We start from the raw sequence: 22,354 nt of genomic DNA on the forward strand, positions 1-22,354 counted from the left end.
TGTCCCTGGGATGGGAGGGGGGGGCAGAACTGTCCCCAGTTGACTGCCATGAAGATAGTCTTCTCTTTGTTCAACTACGGGGCAATTTTGCCCATTCTTCAAAGTGATGCCTCCAATGTTCATAAAGAAGGCTTTCTGAACTTGGTCAAGAATAAAGCTGGGTTATAATGTCTATCCAACTGAGACACAAGAAGAGAGAGATGAATACCAAGAGAGACAATCATTAGGCAGGTATCAGATTCGGGGATAGAGGCGTCTCCAGCCAGGGTCTATCTAGCCCCTTCGGTTGCTCTAACCAAGTGTGCTGATGCATCACCGTTGGGAGGCGGCCACCATCCATGGTTGGCTGCACTTGGTGGGCTACAGTCACACAGCCCTGCCTGGGAATCCCAGCCTGTACCCACTAGACATATAATCTTGCCCAGCTCTTCAGAGATTCATGTTCCCCTCTGGAAAAGGGACTGAGAATACCTACTTTTCTGAGTTGATATGACCATTACAGACATTGCATGTAAAACACCTAAAACATCATATGGATTCAGAAACATTAATAATTATTCTTATAGTAATACTGGAAGTCACTTAAAACTAGGATGCTGTCTTCTGGAAGGCTTCATTCCTTCCATTTTGTTCCTAACTTTTCTTTTGTTCCAACCAATAGCCCAGCAGCTCCTCTGCTTCATTGTGCCCCAAAACGTGATGTCAGCATAAAGTGATCCTCTCCTCACTCTTAAGTCATAATAACCGCCCTGGTTGCCACACCTCAGGTATTGTCACTAAATGGGCACACCGTGCCGATGACTCAAAAACCTCGGTACAGCAGGGTCAAATTGGCTGGTCCAAGTGGTACTCTCATGCTCAATGACAGGAAAAAAGACTAGAAAATTAAGGAACCCAGGTAACCACTACCAGGAAAACAGTTGGAGGTACTGAAAAGAGCTTTATTATTAATATTGAGAACAGACCCACTACCAGGAAGTTCTCTTTACTATCCCTTCTCTAATGGGAGATGAGGAAGGAGGAAGGAGAAATGGGGTAGGGATGGAGGGGAGGGGGAGTCGGGAGTGAAGGACAGATAAGAAGAGACAGGTGTTCTGCCCACAACTGAAGTTTCTTTTTCAAGCCCCACTCAGTTTCTAGTGTAAATTCTTCATCCTGACTCAAATGATATTTTGTGGGTCATACTTTCTGGGGATTTATGGATATAAGAAGACATTCCTTTTTTAAATGCTTGTGAGTTGATGGAAAAAAAGATTCCGTTGAACCTAAAATGATCAACATAAAAATAATACTGGAATGGAAGTAGAAGCCCATCTACCTACTATCTAAGAGGGGGAGATGGGTAAAGGGGTCAAAATTTCCAGGCATAAAATAAGTAATTCATGGGAATGTAATATACAGCAGGGTGATTATAGTTAACAATTACTGTATTGTGCATTTGAAAGTTGCTAAGAGAATAAGTCTCAAAAGTTCTCATACAAGAAAAAAAAAATTGTAACAATTTAAGGTGACAGATGTTAACTTGACTTACTGCGGTGATCATTTCACAATATATGCAGATAGCAAATCACTCTATTGCACACCTAAAACTAATACGTTATATGTCAATTACATCACAATTAAAAATAATGATAAACTGAAATAAAGGTAAATGAGTATTTAAAATGTAACAATCTGGAAGATCACCTCATTTGAAGGTCTAAGAATTTTACAAAGCAAATAGTCAACCATAGCCAAAAAAGTAACTCTAAAAAAAATACACACGCACACACACATACACTTGCATCTGCATATAACTATAAACATATATGGGGGAGGGGTGACATCATTTTAGTCCATTCTTCTCACATGGGATACTCAAGCCCTAGGGAGTATTCTGAAACATAAGAAAGCACAATCCGTCTTCTTATTCATCCCTGTTACTTGAAGGTAGAAAATTTAAAATGTTATTTCTGTACCAACATAAGTGCAGATATATTTATCTAATACAGATATTACCATATTATAGGGTAGAATATATTATAGAGTAGAATGCAGTGGAGCCTACATCTTAAAATAAAGCATGATGCTGTCAATAAATTTTGTGCATAAGACAGGGGTTGTCTGCAGCGGCACATTTAACAAACACCATCTTGATTGATTCTTATAATGTAACAGGTAGACTTGCCGAAGGCCACCCATTGGTATAAAGATTGTGATTGCCTAGCAGGTCCCGGGTTCTCCAGCACAACATGGTACTTGTAAATGTGGGTTGCAGGACAGATTAATGAACTTTCACATTTAAAGACTGATTAAGAGGGTGCTAGACATAGCACAATTCTCAATGCTGAGCAATTTTCTCTAAGAGCCCCCATTCATTTTCCTTAGGCACTGCCTATGTGTTCTAATAAGCCTGTTTGCACTCAAAGCAGAAACAAGGTACGGAGCTTACCTGTCCAATTTCATTTGCTGTGTCCCCCTTGGCGCCTACTTGAGCAAGGGACAGAGAGGTGGAGAGACAGATTGGAGAGAAGAGGACATTGCCTGCTGGCTCATTTTCACACAGTTGTTTGAACAGGTCAACTGCAAAGGCTGAATTTGCCAGTCGTAGAGCATCCATTGTGGGTCTGGAGCAAAGTACAAGGATGAGGTTATTTCAGTTGACAGTTGACAACACTGATCAAAATCAGTTGGTTTCGTTTACCAATTTTGTTTCAATTAGGATTTAGGCTAAACCATACAAAATTAACATTTTTGCAGATGAAAAACAGTCAAATCACAGCAGTTCTGTGTGGTTCAATTTAATATTTAGTAAGTGTAAAGTGTTGAATCATGTCCCCCAAAAAGACATGTTGAAGTCCCACTCCTGGATACCTGTGAATGGGATCTCATTTGGAAATAAGATCTTTTGCAGATTTAATCAAGTTAGGGTTAAGAGGGTGACTGAGGTCCTTGTAAGAACAGGAGAAAAGACACAGAGACAGACATGAGCAAAGGGAAGATGATGTGAGGACACACAGGGAGAAGGCCACAGATAGCAGAGGAGGAGATCAAAGTGATGCTTCTAGGAACCCCAAGAATCACGGGCAATACCAGAAGCTAAGAGAAAAGCATGGGACAGATTCTCCCCTACAGCTCCCAGGGAGAGCAGGGCCCTGCCAACACCTTGATTCCGGGCTTCTGGTCTCCAGAATTGTGGGAGAATACATTTCTATTGTTTCAAGCCACGCAATCTGTGGTACTTCGTTACAGCGGTCCTAGGAATCTAATACAGCCAGTAATGCCCTAGGAGGGCACCTAGCACATAGCAATACTGAATAAACACAGCTGTGATTGTTTTTGGTGTGAGTACATACCTACAATGTGGAAGACACACCACACAAAGTATTAGAAGTATCACCTGAGTCCCTCCTTCTCTGAGTCTGCAATCCCTTTGGGGAGATACGGAGACAAATAAGTAGAATGCAGGGCTGCCTTTGCCAAGTGAGCCACGTGAGGAGTTAAAGAAAAGAGGGAAGGTGGGTTCAGCTAAAAATATGGAGCCTGGGGAAGTGAGTAGGCACCTAGTCTTGTCTGAGGACTCTTATTCTGATGCATATTCGCTAAGTGGTGTCCAGAGACCCCTGGCATCTTTTAGTGGGTCCATTTTCAGGGGCACCTGGCTGGCTCAGAGAGTCAGCAGAGCATGCGACTCTTGATCCCCGGGTCGTGAGTTCAAGCCCCTTGTTGGGCATAGATTAAATAAGTTTTTAAAAATTTCATAATAACTTTCAGACGTTGTTTGTCTTTTCATGTTCAATCTCTCACAAATATGCAGCAGTTTTCCAGAGGCTGTTTGATGTGTCTTCCCTTAAACCAAATTTTAAAGAGATTTGAAGACAATAAAAAACGTTACTCATCCTTCTGCAATTTTTTCCTTTAGAAAAGAGTTGTTTTTCATAAAGATATGTTATTCATGTTAATATGTCATGGTTATATTATTGTCATTTTTAATAAATTAGTAAATATTTCAAAATTTCTCCAGTTTTAATTTCTAATTGGGAAATACTGATAGACATATCTGACATAAAAAAAAAAGAAAGAAAGAAAGAAAAAGGAAAGAAAAACAGCTCTTTGGGATCCTCAGTAATTTTTAAGAGTGTAAAGGGGTCTTGAAATTTAAAAGTTTGAGAACTGTTGTTCTATTGAAAGGTCCACCTATCTGTCCAATCCAGTAGTTAATGATCAAGCTGGAGGGCACCTGGGTAACTCAAGCAGTCAGGGCATAACCCTTTCTAGAACAGAGCGGAGCTACATGGACTCTTCAGGCTCAGCCTGAGCCCAGGATAGAATGTGTCTGAGGGCCATAGAATGATATTACTACCCCTGGCTGACTAGGGCACAGGCCAAGGCTTGAAGCATTCCCCCAAAGCCGTCGGGCACTGTGTAGTCACACACACAGACACAAAGAGCGAACATGACATTGAAGGACCTCTGGTAGGACACGCTTCCTGGTGTCAAACAAAGTATCAGCACTCAGGACAGAGGGCTTCCTGCCAACAGGACCTAAAGAGCTGTTAGAGTCAATGCATGAATAGGATCTCAATTGTGTACCTTATACCTTAACAGAAATTCAAAATTCAAAGATGCAAAAATAAGACCAAGGAATGGGCCCCTGGTCTACAAATATGTTTTCAGAATTCTGCCTTTTATGGGACATGTGGCTTGTGTGTAGGATGGATTCAAAAAGACTATAATATATCTCGGAGTCTGTAAAAGGAAATTCATTACCAAAAAAAAAAAAAGTTTTGTTGACCCGTTCATGCTCGCTTGTCATCTCCAATGACTTCTTCCTCTTTCATTTTATGTCCCCGATAAGAACAGCTAAGTGAGCTTAGGTCTGTGTTCTCACTGAAAACCTACTACAAGGTAACCTTCAATCTTACATTTCTCTGGGGCCCATGACCTTCTCCTCTCTCCTCAGGGTTGGGGTCTGCGTGGATGACAGCCCATTCTCAGGCGAAGGAGCCCAGTATCAGGTGTGCGGAAGGCAATGAGATAGAAATGGAAGCATATGGGGTGTTTGGACCAGTAGGACCACTGCAGGAAAATTTAAAAAAACTTCACAAAACGTTTGGGGAATCCATGTATACAGACTTTCAGGACAAGATGTCTGGCTTTCTCCAACAGTAAATTTAACATTGACAGTGCGGACTTCATCTACAGTTAAAATTCAGCATGAGTTATTTCTCCATCAAAGAGAGATGCCTACATGAGCTATTTCTTCACCAAAGAGAAAAGCCTAAACCCAGGTCACTGGGAACTTCTCAAAGCTTTTACAACTTGAGGCCTAATCACATTAATGCTAATATGAAAACATACCAACTCTGCTTGAACAGACATCAGCAGTCCTTCCCAGCATGTATTTCCCACTGTCCCGAAGAGAAATTAGAATAATTTTGCATAATCGATAACAAACTTTACTAAAGTTTGATTTCCTTCTTGTGTGTAAGGCCTTGGAGTAATCCACTAAGGGAATTTTGACAGCAAACTCCAGGAAGCGGATCAAAGGGTAAAGAAATTCTCATTTTGTTCAAGTGAAGCACTCTTCTTTCATGCTTTATAGCATTTGAAGATAAACGTAGTCTAAATGGTTCTATGTGAGTACAAGATCGTGGTGGTTTTTAGTACAGTTGATTACACAATATAATTAACACTGTGTTGCAATTCAAGTCTCAGAGTCAGGCCTCTGTTGGAAAATACAAATCAGTACATGTCTATCAGCTGAGGCTTCCCTGACAAGAGCAGACCCTCCCTTTCAAGAGTCTGTTCCTTTGCATGAAGAGTCCTCAGTGCATGAGGTGTGCCTTCTTATCTGTGTGCTGACAAGCTCCTTTCCCAGAAAAGGTCTCCTTCGAGTTGGGGAAGGTCATGCAGCCCCTTCATATCTGAGGTCCCAGAGACAATAACATTATTTGATGCTTGACAAAGGAAGCAGAAAATGACAGCACGTGGAAATTGCTGTAGGGGCAGTCACCAAGCAAGTAATCAATCAGACATTGCATGGTAAATCTGATCCCTTGCTTGGTGATTATTACCAACTGACCTAAAAACTTTTTTGTTTTTTTTAAAGATTTTTTTTATTTATTTATTTGAGACAGAGAGAATGAGAGAGAGAGAGCACATGAGAGGGGGGAGGGTCAGAGGGAGAAGCAGGCACCCTGCCGAGCAGGGAGCCCGATGCGGGACTCGATCCAGGGACTCCAGGATCATGACCTGAGCCGAAGGCAGTCGCTTAACCAACTGAGCCACCCAGGCGCCCTGACCTAAAAATACTTAAGGCCGATCTGGTCTAAAGTAGTTCCAAGGGATGACTTTGGCCACAGCCAATTACCACCTCGCTGTGCTGCAAGACAAAACATGCAAACAAATCTTGGCAATGTTAGCAATACGAGCCCAGGAAAATGCGTCAGGTCCTACACGGACCATTTTGAGTAGTGAATACTATAAAAATGCGTACAAGAGTAGAAATTAGAAAAGAAAAGAGTACAGATTAGCAAGTCCTACATAATAAATGTACATGTCTAATGACATGTGTTCAGAGTGTTAAAATTGCTGCAACTTTTTTGGTTTCACTTTTCACTTTGTTACAGAGAGAACTTCTTTCATTTTCATGAAAACCTTCTGACAATTATAACAAATAAAGAGAATTTCCATTACAGCTCCAACATAGAAAACACTACATCTTTTAGGTCACTTAAATGTTTAAGAGGCACTTTTATGATAACCAGAGAAAAGTGAGATGGAAATTTAAGTTAGAAATGCAAATGCAAGAAACAAAAAGTTGTCAGAAAATATTGCAAAGTTGCCTGTTGTTTGCATTGAATCCTAAAATCATAGATCTTTCAAGTGGGACAAGATCTTGGAATGGATCTAGTCTGGCTCCTCCCCTTCATGTTACAGATGAGGAAAGTAAGGCAGACAGAGATGAAGTGATTGTCCCAGGCCACTCACACCGGGAGTGAGAGTGGCAAAACCAGACTTTCATTTCCACCAGCTGCCGGCCACGTGCTCCCCACCACACCTCATCGCCTTCCCTCTCGGTAATTGTGTCTTCACTGGCGTGTGTTCTCTTGGAAGTCTTCAGAGTTCCAAAAATCCTACATGTCCTCAATTACCCTTTCAGGGATACCAAGAGACTCTGCATGTTTTTTTTTTAAATACACACAAAACTTTTTTTACCATTTTCCAAGAAGCTCTTGTTCTCTTCCTGCTCTTTACATTGCAAACTATGAATTCGATATTGCTTTCATTTAATAAGTGTTAACTGGGGACCTCCTGTGTGTCAGGCACTGAGCTAGACATTAGGAAGTCACAAGTGAACACACACGGTTTCTGCCTCTGTGGAGCTGTCATGTGGCATGTCACGTGTGATGGTGTCCTTAGCACTTGGATGGGGGCACCAGTTTCTGGTGGGAGCCCTCAGGGGAGACAGCTCACTCACAGTACAATCTTAGTGAGGTCTCCTCAGAGACAGTTCCAAGTAAGTCACACGAAAGCAAGTCCTGAAGGAGAAGTAGGAGTTAGCCATGCAAAACTGTGTGCCAGAGAGAACGGACCCAATTCAGAGACTGCAGGGGGTCCCAAATGAGTGGAGCCACACACACTAGGATGTGCGCAGGGTCAGTGTGCTCATTTCTCTAGCTCTATAGCTGGTCACTGGCCCCTGCATAAAGATTCCTAATGTTTTTAATGCATCTAAGCCAATGGCCCTCAAGCTTTTCATCTGTAGACCATTTGGATGAGATAAAGACCTTGTGGGTAGGTTGACCATATGTCCCACTTTGCCTGGGACAGTCCTGGTTTATCTGTCTTGTCCTGAAATTAGCAAGAGTGCCCCTTTTGCTCTCAAACATGTTGTATTTGAACAAGATAATTTCACTCTATGTATAGATCCATTCTTCTACGCACATTTGCACATACAAACACACACACACACACGGCTATGTGCATGGTTTTTTTTCCTTAAAAACTATTTTTCACTGTGTCACATTATTGTGGATATCATTTAGCCTAGCTGGCCTCAGTTTACAGATGAAGAAAAATGTGGTGAAAAAAATCAGTATTTGGTCTAGCCAGTCCCAAGGCAAGGTCTTGAGAAACCTTGCCTATTGTAATAACTATAATGGAATGCCTAAAAACACAGTCTCTGCCGTCTGCACTCACAAGAAGAAAAAGTCAGAGCCAGATTAAGAAAATGGGAGACCTTGCAGCTTCTGCAGTGTGAAAGAATCTCATGAGGATTAAGTGAAGTTTTGAATGAATAGATGTGTGTGAAAAGTGCTTTGTTAGCAGGAGAGAACAACGCAGCTATTAGTAATAAGGTCAATTGCTTAATTGCCAATGGCGGGGGAGCCTCTCCTGTGCTCAGATACTCTGTTTAGAAGCCTGATCTTGACCACTGAGCCTTCCCATTGCTGCCCAACAGTAAACTAGAATCAGGCTTGCCGTACCAGAATGACCAATTGCTCAGACTGTGTACCTTCAAAGTCAAGCATAGGGATTGAAGTAGCAGAAGAATTCAAGGCATTAGGAAGCAAAGAAATAAACCCACTGAGTCATACGGAGAATCCTTTCTTCAGGCAGGCATCCATCTCTCCACCCATCAAGGTACCCATCAAACACTTGCACACACAGGTAGGGACTCAGGTTTGAGACCCACCTGATTCTATTCAAAACCTCTTTGGTGATGTAGGAGTAAAGAAGTCGTTAGGAGTACCTGGGGGTTCATGGAAAAGTCTACAAGCTGTGGGCTTGAAGGCCTGGATTCTACTTCATCTCCTCACTTATAAGCTGTTTGACTGTGGACACCACTTCACCTCTGTGAACCTCCATTCCTCAACCACAACGTAAAGGGCTGAGCCAGAGTGTGGCTAACCCCTCAACTCTGTGAATCTGTACCTAATCTGATTACAAGCCAACAGAACAGCCTGGCCTATTAAAATTGATCTTTAGTATGATACACCTCAATGAAGCCATAAAAACCACAGTGTCTATGAGGAAGAAACTATGAACCAGCCTATTTGAAATGTTGCCCAAGAACACACATGTGAAATACGTAACATGTTTCAAGTGTCCTGAAACCCAGAAATAGGGAGAGAAAATATTCCCTGCCTGGAAGAATGTGGTTCCTAGTAAGCGCACACTGACTGGGTGCTTAAAAATGCCAAAAAGAAAAGTGGTTCCAAAATCAGACTCTCACCCAATCAGGAAGGTGAGCCAGACATTCAAATGCCTGCTGAGTCTCTCCAGGTTTCCAGCACCATGCCCTTTCTGAAACTAGCATTACAAAATTCATTTTGAATTCCCAGATAGGGCTGAAAAGGTCCTCAGAAAAACTTTCCCCTCCAGAAATCACTGTCGCACAGTCCCACCACCACTAGCACCCAGACCTCTAGCCGTGTTATCTCTTCATACTTGCACCTCTCCTGGCCAAGTGCTTTCGCCCCCTACACGGCATTCCTGGTTCCCAAAGGACCAAGAGCTCAAAGTGCTGCCCATGTGGGGGTGGGCAGGCAGCAGCACCACAGCCCACCGCCTGTCCTTGACAATAACCGCTATGTCAACTTCCTTCACCACCTCGAAGCAGCTCAAATCATTATTTGGTTTTAAGAATCTTCCTGAAAGGGGGCATCACCAGCCCCACCACCGCGCTTTGCTTACCTGGAGTCACAGTTATCCTGGAAAATGCACGGCAAGGGAGAAGGAAAGTGAGGGCCGCGGAAGGACCTTGATGTAGGGACAAACCCTCTGTGGGGCAGAGGCAAGGCTTGCTCACCTGAACCGGCACCACGCCCTCTGTGACCACTCCCAGCCTGCGCTCCCGCCGCCTCCCACTCCTGCACTCCTGGCTCTTACTCATGCCTCTTGGCAGCTGGTCCGTGAGTGAAAAAAATGATTCAGGCTGAAGTTGCTGTTGTCTGCACAGCTTCCAAAGGCCTCTGACATGCTCGGGCAGGAAGGGCTGTCGGTGGATCCTGCCTTGGGCTAAATACATACATTCGTAGGTACAGAAGGGCAACCCTGGGAGGCCATGCGGGACCGGAAGATGAAATATGATATGAAATAGAAGGAATATGTGATGGTCGTAATGATTCATACTTCTCAAATAGGGTGGTGCCCCAAAAAGCTCCCTAACCTCTACCTTTCCACGTCAACTGGGATAGCTCATCCTGCCTAGAATGCCAAAGAGGTACTACCAATTAAACAGAGCGGCGATCACAAAAGAAAGAGGGCCCCCAGAAATTAAATAAATTCTGCTTAGCAAAATATGTAATACCATTGATAGGACGAAGTGCTGGATGAAGCTCCCAGTGACTAAGATTACACAGCTCTGCTCTTTGTGGAGCCTGCTCTTTGCAGAGTCCGAATTTCCTGCCTCCCTGCAGCTCCTTCATTTAGTACGACCTATACCCTTCCTAGCAAATCTGTTCTCAGGAAAGTACCTGCAACTAAAGCCAACTGGTTCTCTGCTGTACTCACCTAAGGTTCTCTATTGTTCGTTTATCACACACTTTCACGATCAGCTGTTTATTGCACGGTCTTTTCTATCCAGCTATGAATCTTAACGATAAAGACCAAGGCTCGTTCATTTTTGTAACACCAACCCTTGGTGCGGACTTGATAGACAGTATGCAGTCAATAAATGCTTGTTGTCTAAATGAATGAGAGCACCTCGTTCTGCCAAACTAAGATTGACTGATAGCTTCCCTTCCCCGGATGCCTGGTTATTACTAACCAGGATCAAAGTCATAAACTAAATGAGTTGAACTCTGAAAGTAGACTCTTAGGCATCAGTGGGGCAAGTGGAGGTAAGAAGGTCATCAGAGGGTGATGTGGGCAGGATGCTTCTCAAAAATTACACTCTCCAGTTCTAGTGGGGAAATGTGGGTTTAGGGGCAGAGTCACTCCTTGGGAAACTCACAGTACCTCTCCTTGCTTCAGCTATCCCAGACAAAGCGCTTAACCGCTCCAGCCTGTGTCCTCATCTGTAAAATGAAATACATATACGCATGAAGACACAATACGTAGGATTCGTCTGGCACATGGTGTGTGCTCCCTGCTGATGGCCATTACTATTTTACTGCTTTGCCGGTTCCTCAGGCAGGCACAGGCTCAGGGAAGACTCATAATAGCCCAAAGCCTGGTTCAGAGGATTCACACCTAATTCACCGCAATAATTTATTGAACAGCTGCTGCACACTTGCCACTGTGACCCAAAGATTTTTAAGAGACTTGCGTTTAAATCAGACAGCTTTGTCCTTTCTCCCTTTTGATGTTTGAATTCCCTCTGCAACACTCCTGCTCAGCACTTGTCAAACCTGGACAGAAATGCTTCTGGTGACAGGAATTCCGCAATGCCCAAGGAAACCCGAACATAATTCTGACTGTTGGAAATAAATATTTCTTTAAAAATACTAAATGGAAAGGGATCCGGCTGTTTGTAGGAAGTACCATTTGCTCTACGATTCCCCAAATGACCTCTAATTTTCTTCTCTTTCATTTGCCACAAAAACCATGTGGTTGACTATGCATTAAAGAGTAGATTTTTGTTTTTTTGTTTTTTTAGAGGGAAGAAATATAGCTTAAAGAATGAATTATCCATTCAGTCATCAAACAATTTTATCAGACATAATTTTCTCCAGTTCAACAAGAGCAATCATCAGCCCAAATATTTAATAACCTAGGAGACTGTTTTGTTGGTGCTTTTTCTTACCTGTAGTCTGAAACACTGCAAACGTTATTAACTTGATTACTCAGCATTTTGGCTGAGGGATGGCTTACCACACCCAGCCACTCCCAGGAACCATTCAAAGGAGCTTTGTTACAGCCTGCTTAGAATTCTCTCTCTCTCTCTCTCTGTCTTCTCTTCCAAGAAGATAAATTTCAGCCAAGAATTCCTGAGTACTCTCCCCAGATACCTACAAATCATCAAGTGTTTTTTTTACCACTGATAGGTAGGATTCCCACCAATGCATATAACAGTTCTCCCATACAACAGAGGAATAATGAGAACCGTGCAAATTTCCAACTATTCACAGAAATCACACAATAAAGCCCACACCCAGTCCCTGAGAACAGTCACCTCCTTTTCACATGTAGAGAAACTGAAATAGAAAAGTTAAGACAACTTTACCTTAGAGTTTCTGATAGAGACAGAAAAAAAAAAGTCTTCAAAACCCCAATTTATAATCCTTTACCTAAACTATGTCCATTTCAAGAATCCAACAGCTTAACACACTTTCATGCTTTGTGACTTACCAACATCTAGTGTTTGAGAAGCCTAAAATTGTGTCTAGAAGAAATTTTATATTAAATGGTAACCTGTAATGGAAAATGACTCACATGAAATTTCTACTAAGATGCAAACTTATGGGGGGGGGGGGACTAACACTGAAAAAACAAATAAAGGGTAAAGCAAGATTCCAGAATTAAACCACAAGCAGATAGCATGAGTGGTACAATTCTTCATACTGAGTGTCAGGATATATCCAAGCAGAAAATTCAATATCAAATCACTTATATTTGGTTGATGGATGTAGAGGAAAAGAAGGTGACAGCGTGGGAAAGAGGATTCAATTCATCTTGGAGTCAATTCTGAGCCACACTCCATGGTTCAGTAAGTATTAATCATCAGCAAGAAACTTAGCTTCTCTGGGCCTCAGACTCCTGCAACATAAAAAGGAGAGAGGGGTTGGACCCATGGTTCTAATGTTCCCTGTAGACGTAAAGGTCAGAGAGTGAAACTTGCCTTTACCTAACCAAAAAAGAGCTCAATGACTCAAGAAAATGAATAGTATGGAATGCCTTGAATGTGACATAAAAATGAAATGAAAATTCAATATATTAGTTCATTAAAGACTGGGTTTTAATTCATTAGGTAATCAAGTTATGTGATCTGGCGACTTCTCATTCAGCTTTTCAAATATTTGTATATATAAGCTATTTTATAATTTTCCTTTTATATGTAATTCTTATAAGACAAAAGGAACAAATATAAGAATCAAAATACAATCTTTCCAAAATGTCCAGTAGAAATAAGAATTTCAATACAGCCAATAGAAATGTAAATTAGCCAACTTTTCTGGGAAATAATAATATCAATTTTGCAATATGTGACCTTTTTATTATTCATCTCCTTTGACCCAATACACCTTTTAGAAATCTTTCTTAAGGAAATAATTACAGATAGAGTCAATGATTAATGTACAGAAATATCCACAGTAATATTATTTATAACAGAAAAGCTAGAAACCAGCTGAATATCCATCACAAGGAAAATAACTAAATATATGTTTTTGAAGAGTAGTGCCTACAAGATTAAGCTGCATAACAGTAGGCTAAGAAATATATACATATATATATATATACGGATTTAGAGACTCTGGTTCTTGCTGTAATGCACTTAAGGTTGACAAATGACGTGTGTGTGTATACTCAGAAGACTTAAAGACAGTGTATCAAATAATTTAACAGTAATCATTTCCAGCTGATGCAATTGAAAGTGATTTTTAGTTTCTTTTTATACTTCCCTGTATCTGCCAAATTCTCTAGAATTATCATCTATTTCTTACGATTGAAAGTTATGTTTCTGGACAAGTTACTTTCAAAAAAACTATCTGCCACAACCGGGCGTTTGCAAAATAAATCTCAAGGTGTAGTCCATGATTACCCATGCCGTGCAATAAAGGCTATGCAACTCAAAAGCAAAATGGTGTTTTTTAAGAAGTAGAAATTCCAGAGTTTCCCTTTGATGAGGTCCAGGACTGCTCAGCCACGCAGCAGAACCTGGTGTCCCACCTGAGCCCGGCAACCAGACCCAAACCCTCCCTAGATGAGCCAGGCCAAGGAGGACAGGAGCCCAACGCCCTGGGGCCCAGGAGCACCTCCAGGAGGATCCCCACCCCAGGAGGGGAGCACAAGTGGGAACAGGCCTGACCCTCTTTCTCCCTCCTCCCACCTCCTCCCCCACAGGCTTAGCTGCCATGCTGACTCAGTTGCGGGCCTTGATCTCTACCTTGCTACATGATGCAACATAAATCATGTCAAGGAGAAGCCAACACACAGCTCTAAGAGAAACTTGGCCATCACCAAGTCCAAATCCCTTGTTTCCAAATGGTGAAACTTAAGCCCACACTGTCTTGTGTGCCCATTTTTAAAAATGATGTAAGATTTTTTTACTACATGCCTTGTAATAACCTATTTTAAATAAGTTCTACTTTTATTCCATTTTATAAATGAAAAAGAAAAAAAATACAGAGGGATAGGGCTATTGAATAACTTCCCCCAGGTCACAACGTTAGTAAATGGCGGAACCGGATTCCGGTTGAAATCCAGGTGGTGCCCTTAAATACACTTTACTCTTGTATGAAGCACAAGAGTTTGGCTTAAGCTGAATTTTAATGTACCCATTTCATGTGGACTACGGAATATATTATGTAAAATATATGAAGTACCCCTTCCTCTAATGTGCATTGGTTCTGTGCTGACAGAACCAACAAAATGAGAGAGTGAATGTAAGAATTTATATGTCTCAGAAACATGAAGTCAACTGGCTTCACTTGGAAAAGGAGGAAATTTTCAAGAAGGCTTCCAAGGAATTTGGGGGGAGGAGGAGAAATGTATGAATCAACCTACACTATGCATGTAAGGCACCATGCCAGGCTCTTCACATGAGAACTCTAGTTCTGGGCTCTACCTCCTAAGATGGGAACTTTCTGTCCAGGGTCCTCATTTGCCCCACACCTCGAGGACTCTGGGATTTGCTTGCTGGAGCTCCAAATCCTCCCAACATGAAACTGGAGACCTGGCCTTTCTTCCCTGAGCCCCATTCTGTACGTATACCCCTTCATCCACACCCATATATCATGTGCATTTGAGTTTTATTCCTCCCTAGACCCCAAGCTACATGAGAGCAGGACCATATTTTATTTATCTCTACATTCCTACTCTTCCTTCCTAGAATTCACACAGTGCTTTGCACACTAACATTAAATAAGCATATCTTAAATTTATAAAACCAACACATGAGCAGAAATCTGTAGTAGGAAAGTAATAAGTTATCTGTAGCAATGGCGGGTGCAGACAATGACTATCATGCAAGGAACTGGTGTCCAAATTCCAAGAAAGAGAGTTGCTGTTTTAGTATTTTCAAACATAAAGAATTAAAAATTATAGTAAATAAATCAAAGTTTTCTTTTTCTATCTAATTAGATCAAAATACCTACGCTACTGGTTCTTTGAAACCATCATGCATCAGAATCTTGGTGGGGGGATGGGGTGGTGGGTGGAGGTGGTGGGGGGGTGAGGGAAGGGGGACAGGAAAGGAAGTACAGTCAAATTTCAGATTCCCAGATCCAAATCTCCAGGCACTGTGATTCGATAGGTCCAGGCCCTGGAATCTGAATTCCTTTAAGTGGTTCAGGACTGGTTGTTCACAAATCATCCCTTCAAAATCACAGGCTTCTATCAGGGGACTCACTGATACAGGCCATCCAATGGTTAGTGGTGAGACTGGCTGATTCCCAGCTCTGCCATTTTCTGACTCCATGGCCTCGGACAATTACTAAACTCACTTTGCCCCAGTCTCCTCATCTGTAATATGGGGTGACATTAGCAACTCTTCATATAATGAGGACGAAATGAGAGAACACATATCAAGTGCTTTGAAGAGTGCCTGCCACCAAGAAAGGTCCAATAAATGTTAACCATCATGATTTTTACTCTCTAAAACTTGCCATGAGGTTACAAACCTCAGAAAGATTAATGTTACCTAGATAGTAGATATAGAGAAAAAAAAGTGTAGATTTTTTTTTTTTAATGGAAGAAAATTTAAGTCTACAAAGCTTGAGAGGAACTAAGAATCACTGGTTGTACCACACGCATGCACAGACATCCACACTCACACACACATATATCCACAAACATACACACCCAATTTAGATGAGGTTTTCCCTTTCTACATTTAGGTCTGGGTTTTTTATAAATAGCAAAGAGCAGCAGCAAAAGAAAAATATGAAAAACAAAAATAAAAGTGGAATTCACTAGTAGTTAAGAGAGGAGGATTAAGACTTTGAAGAGGGGAGTATATATTTAATATTTCATATTAAATTTCATATTAAATCATAGATATTTATTATTACTATCCCTATGACCACCTACAATACTTTGCAACTTTTAAGTTCTTATTGTACACCCAGCCTTTTCCCCAAAGCAATTTTGTGCTTATTTAATTTGTGATTATCTCTTTCAAGTCAGTTACATATCATGAGTCCAATTTTACAAATGAGAAAAGTGATATTAGAAATTTAAGTAATTACTAGTGAGCGATGGAGTTAAGCTCACACCCAGAACTCAGACTCCAAAGGCTGAGCCTGTTCAAATACCACACCACCTCCACTGCTTAAAAAAAAAAAAAAAGTTAACAAATAAGTATGGAGTCCTAATTACAGCTCAAGAATGGAAGAAAATAAATGAATCAAAGTTGAATCCCTTGACATTTATTATCAGTGTTCTTTTCAAAAGCAGTTGTGAAGAGGAAGCCCAAAGACTCACCACAAAGCCAAACCACCATCCTGACTCATTTGGTTAGAATCAAGCTCCCTCCCACCCCTTGTGTGAATCGCCATTCATTGGTGGGAGTCATGGCTGCCCTCCATAATGGGTGTCTCCCACACATCTCTATGGTAGAGCCATGATTCTTGCACACCCCTAAGCTGAATTATATTGCCAGATCTACCACCTATTAGTATTAAAAAGATGATGTATTCACTCTCCTTGTGTAAGACAATGTGTCCTTCATATTAGTTTTCAACCTACTTTCTTCAAGCTTCTAGTATTCCCAGATTCAATGAGCAAACTAATGTTAGCATACCGTTAGCAGTCATGACTTCACAGGAGGATATCATTAGCCAGAGAAGGAGGAGCCTAAGGAAAGTGGAGCAAGGCTTTGAGTAGATTTGGAGTAGGAGGAGGCTGTGTTAGATGGGCAGGGTCCCTCCTCCTTCCTCTTTACCTGTCCAAAAAATTACCAGGATGCCTTTAAACAGCTGAGCAGCCATACCATCAAAGCTAACTTTAGGTTAGGGAAGGAGAAAAGCTAAGAAGGAATGCAGTTCCTTAAAAAAAGAAAAAAATATTAAGTCAATAAATAGGTTTATTGGCAGATGAATTGAGAATTAAAAAGAGAGAAGAAACAGGAAGTGCAAATTAAATTGAGATTTCTCACCTGGGAAGTCTTACCATAGAATTCGATTCCTGAACTACAAGTCTATAGTACCTGGAAAGTATTAGCAGTGCTTTTCAAGGAGATAAACTCCCAAGTCACCATTAAGCTCACCAGCTGGGTTTAGTTTAGGAGGTATGGTTAGGTGACTAATAAGACAAACCTAATGTCAGAAGGAAGCTTCTGGGTTTTTTCCATTTGAAAAACTTCTGTTGCCTTGCTTTTCACCTCACTCTCGTACCACTGGCAGAAATGTTTGTGCTGATGAGGCAAGCTTGCCCAAGGTCTAAGCAATTATAGTCTGTTGAGGCAATTAGCCTGGGTGGAGAACACAAATTTTGTATGTTCGAGCTCCAAAGTATTGGGATTATTTTAACTTCACCATCTCTACAGTGAAAAATCTGAGTGCCAACCCTGATGTTGAGAAGACCAATTCCCAAGAATTATATCATCTCTTGTTGGATCTAGGCTCACGATTACATGTGATCTATCAGCAGGAACAATGTTCAGTTTCACACAAATACTATCTTTCCTTTACACAAGAATTAATCAGTGCAGGCAAAACAATTCTAACTTAGAGAAAAACATCATCGTCTTCCAAATGCCAGGTGTACAATAGTTAAAGGGTCTGAATCTAGTGAAGAGTTTCTGGTCCTCGTCACACTACAAGGATATTCATAGTGGCAATAAGATATTTGTTTTTAGTCATCTGACAAACATTTGCTCAGCACCTGCCATCCGTCAGGCATTACAATATCAAATGCTTCCCTGATAATCCCCACGGCACAGCAAGTCCTCAAATTCCTGCACCCTACACAATTCATGGTGTCAGAACTGACTCAGTGGTCTCTACTCTCTTTTTCTCTGGTTCTCCCTGTATCTTTTTCCCAGCATGAAATTCTAAATTAAGCCATACACAAATTATATTCTCATCTTTCATGACGCCCTGTTAGCTTGGGGCAGGTTGCTCTCGTATCTTCTTCAAGACTCACTTATCTTTAAAATGAGGTTAATAACACCTACCTGTTGGGGAGATGAGAGAAATAATTAGCCCTGAAATGCTTTGAAGATGAAAAGGGCCACATTACTCTTGGTGCTCCCTGTCTGACAAAAGATGCCAAATTTTCCATTTGCATTGGCATGTTCTTCAGGAAAACCAAAGATGAGACTGTCATAAAGAGTTTGTATGGGTAATTCTTGGCAAATAAGCAAACACCTCTATAGTTACATTCTTCCACTGTCTTAAAGAATACAATCTCCTAACCAATTTACTGTTTTGAGAATGGATGCAAAAGGGAAAGAACCCAACATTTATTTTGCCTTTTCTATGCAAATCTCAGATAACCAGGCAGTTGATAAAGAGTTTTTGCTTTATAGATGTATTCCAGCTAATGAATAAAGAAGTTATAGGATTAGGGCGCCTGTGTGGCTCAGTTGGTTAAGCGACTGCCTTCGGCTCAGGTCATGATCCTGGAGTCCCGAGATCGAGTCCCGCGTCGGGCTCCCTGCTCAGCAGGGGGTCTGCTTCTCCCTCTGACCCTCTTCCCTCTCTTGCTATCTGTCTCTCATTCTCTCTCTCTCTCAAATAAATAAATAAAATCTTTAAAAAAAAAGAAGTTATAGGATTAGAGCACCATTTTATAACCACAAGTGAACTAGTATATGTAGGCCATGATCATCAATGGTTGATACCATCACAAAAGAAGACACAATTGGACATTGTGTACTTCTTTCTTTTTTAAAGATTTTATTTATTCATTTGAGAGAGAGAGAACACAAGTTGGGGGAGGGAAGAGGGAGCAGGGCAAGCAGACTCCCTGCTGACATTATTGAAACATTGGGACAACTGGAAAAATTTGGATGGGATCTGTGCATTATATAACAGTATTATGTGGATAAAGAAGATATGGTGCGTGCACACACACACACACACACACACACACACACACGATGGAATATTACTCAGCCATCAAAAAGAATGAAATCTTATCATTTGCAACAACGTGGATGGAGCCAGGGTGTATTTTGTTAACTGAAATAAATCAGTCAGAGAAAGACAAAAACTATATGATTTCACTCACATGTGAAATTTAAGTAAGAAAACAGAGGAACATATGGGAAGGGAACAAAAAAAAGAGACAGAGAAAGAGAGGGAAGCAAACCATAAAAGACTCTAAACAATAAAAGACTCTAAACAACTGAGGGTTGATAGAGGGAGATGAGTGGGGAATGGGCTAAACAGGTGATGGGTATTAAGGAGGGTGCCTGTTATGATAATACTGGGTGCTTTATGTAAGTGATGAATCACTACATTCTACTCCTGAAACTAGTATCATATTATATGTTAACTAACTAGAATTTTAAATAAAATTGGGGGGGGGAAGATAACAGTATTAAGCCAATGGTTATTCCCTAATTATGATACTTGTACTATGATATAGAATAAAATGTCCTTATTTTGAGGAAACACACGTTGAAATATTTAGAGGCAATAGGGCTACATGTCTGCAATTATTCTCAAGTGGTAGAGGCAGAGAGGGAATAATAAAGCAATCAGGTAAAATAATAATATTTGGAGAACTTAAGTGAAGAATATAAGGGAATTCCTTGTATTATTATTATAAATTTTTCATAAGTCTGAAAAGTTTAAAAAAAAATCAATCTGAGCAACCTTAGAGTAAGTGGAATTTTATAACTAAAACTTTACTTGTGACTTTATTTCACTTTATACAGTAATACAAATGAATTGGGAACATCAAATCAAATGTTTTGAACCTGAGATAGAATATTCAAATAAGCAGAACCCCAGAGCAAAGAATTAGGGAGTCCCACCTAAGCAGGAAGAAACTAGGGTGGTTCACTGGTCAGGGTCTGAAGAACCAAAAAACAAGAGTAGGGTGTGGCAAACTCAAGGGGCAGTCACTTCCACCCAAAGTCTAGTTCTGAGGAAATCAAGCTCCCTTCTCCAACTTCCCATCCTCCATCCCTGTTCTCCTTACCCCATAGAAGCATCAGGAGAAAGTTCTGGAACCTGGCTGGAATGGACAAGAGTAACCAAAGCAATGTAATTTGGGGTAGGTCAAAAGTACCCACTCTTTATAGAATGTTTCTGTGTTTCATTTCATTTTCTTATATTTTCAAATGTATTTCAATTAACACACATAGCTTTTATAATTAAGACTCCACAGCACTACTGACAAGAACAGAAACCAATACTTTTGCTTTTCAAGAAGATATTCTAGATAAAAACTTACATATACTAATTATGACGTTGATCAAAATAATACCTAGATGTGTTATAAAAATTAAAAAATTATGTAAAACTAGAACACAAACTTATAGGAATCCTTTATCCATATGAAAATGAGTTTTCTCAGAATTCTTTGAGAAAAATACAAATTATTATATATTGGGTTGAACACATAAGAGAAACAAAATCTAGGTCTCATCTTTTATAATGCTATAATTAGAATGTTGAACAGTTATGAAAGAGCTATGGATATCATAGATCAATGGAATTGTAAGCATTATGTAAGGAAAGGAGTAGGGAGCCACTGTGATTACTCATGGATTCTCGGTATCTCTTTTGATCTAGAACATGTTTGTTAACACCTAAAATCCCATTTGCATAAGCTGTGGTTTTTTCACCTAAGGTGTGTGGTGCTTTTGGATAAACTTACCTATAGCCAAAATATATAGCAATTCATAGTATTAGAAAAACATTCAAGTGTGAAAGAAAATTCTAGAATGATGAAGAAAAAAAAATATAAGAAATATATATATATTAGAACTTTTTGTCAAACAAAGAAGCACTTGAGTTATCCAGTTGCTATGGGCTGAATATTTTGCTCCTCCCCCCAAATTCAAATGTTGAAACCTAAGGCCCAATATGATGGTATTAGGAGGTGCAGCCTTTGGGAGGTGCTTATGTTATGAGTGTGGAGATTAGTATTCTTATGAGATTAGTATTCTTATAAATGGGTTTAGTATTTATAAATGGGATTAGTGTTCTTATAAAAAAAAAAAAAAAATGCACAGTGCTCCCTAGCCCCCTGACCGTGGGAGGACACAGTGAAATAACAGCTGTCTGTGAACCAGAAAGCGGGCCCTCTCATCAGACACTGAATTTGCAGGCACCTTGACCTTGGACTTCTAGCCTTTAGAACTGTGAGAAGGACATTTCTATTGTTTATAAGCCTTAAAGTCTGATGGAATTCCCCTTGCCAGGTTTTGGACTTGCTTGAGACCCATCACCCTCTCTTGTTTCCCGTTTCTCCCTTCTGGAATGGGAATATCTATCCTATGCCTGTCCCACCATTATATATCATTTGTCTTGTTTCACAGATACACAGCTGAGAGGAGTTTTGCCTCAGGATGAGTCATACCTCAAATCTCACCCATATCTGATTTAGATGATACTTAGATGAAACTTTGGGCGTTATACTTTAGAGTTGATGCTAGAATGAGTTAAGATTCTTGGAGCTATGGATGGAATGAATGCATTTTGTACACAAAAACATGAATTTGAAGGAGCCAGGGGAATAATGTTATAGACTAAATGTTTGCGATGCCCCAAAATTCATATTTTGAAGCCCTAACCCTGAATATGATGGTATTGGGAGATGGGAGGAAATTAGGGTTAGATTGGTTCATGCGGATGGGTTCCTTACAAGGACATTAGTGGCCTTATAAGGGGAGGAAGAAACAGAGATCGATCTTTCTCTCTCTCCATCATATGAGGACACAGCAAGAAGGTGTCTGTCTGCAAGCCAGAAAGAGCACTCTCATCAGACACCGAATCAACCAGCACCTTGATCTTGGACTTCCCAGACTCTACAACTGTGAAATATACATTTCTGTTGTTTATATCACTCATTCTAGGGTATTTTGTTATGGCAGCCCAAGCTGACGAATGCAGGTGCTAAGACAATTAAATGGGGGAAAGAACAGTCCTTTCAAATAATGGTGCTGGGCTCTTTTCCTCCCCGGCTGCTTGAAGCTAGGCCGCCATCATGAACGACACAGTAACTATCCGGACCAGGAAGTTCATGACTAACCGACTACTTCAGCGGAAACAAATGGTCATTGATGTTCTTCACCCCGGAAAGGCAA

General features: G+C 40.7%; 1 protein-coding gene across 1 annotated transcript in view; it reads right to left on the reverse strand.

Moving 5' to 3' along the window:
• The window catches only part of SERPINB5 (serpin family B member 5), a 21,532-nt gene extending 11,757 nt beyond the window's left edge, over positions 1 to 9,775 (reverse strand). Inside the window, exons 1-2 of the mRNA XM_081801059.1 lie at positions 9,682 to 9,775; positions 2,432 to 2,606 (exon numbers count right to left, since the gene is read on the reverse strand). Coding sequence (XP_081657185.1) covers positions 2,432 to 2,599 — 168 coding nt within the window. The 5' untranslated portion in view covers positions 2,600 to 2,606; positions 9,682 to 9,775. The remainder of the gene's footprint in view (positions 1 to 2,431; positions 2,607 to 9,681) is intronic.
• Positions 9,776 to 22,354: the final 12,579 nt, after the last annotated feature.

This window comes from Leptonychotes weddellii, chromosome 13 (genome assembly GCF_054177405.1).
Source record: "Leptonychotes weddellii isolate Sample4059 chromosome 13, ASM5417740v2, whole genome shotgun sequence".
In the NCBI taxonomy this organism is placed as follows: Eukaryota; Metazoa; Chordata; class Mammalia; order Carnivora; family Phocidae; genus Leptonychotes; species Leptonychotes weddellii.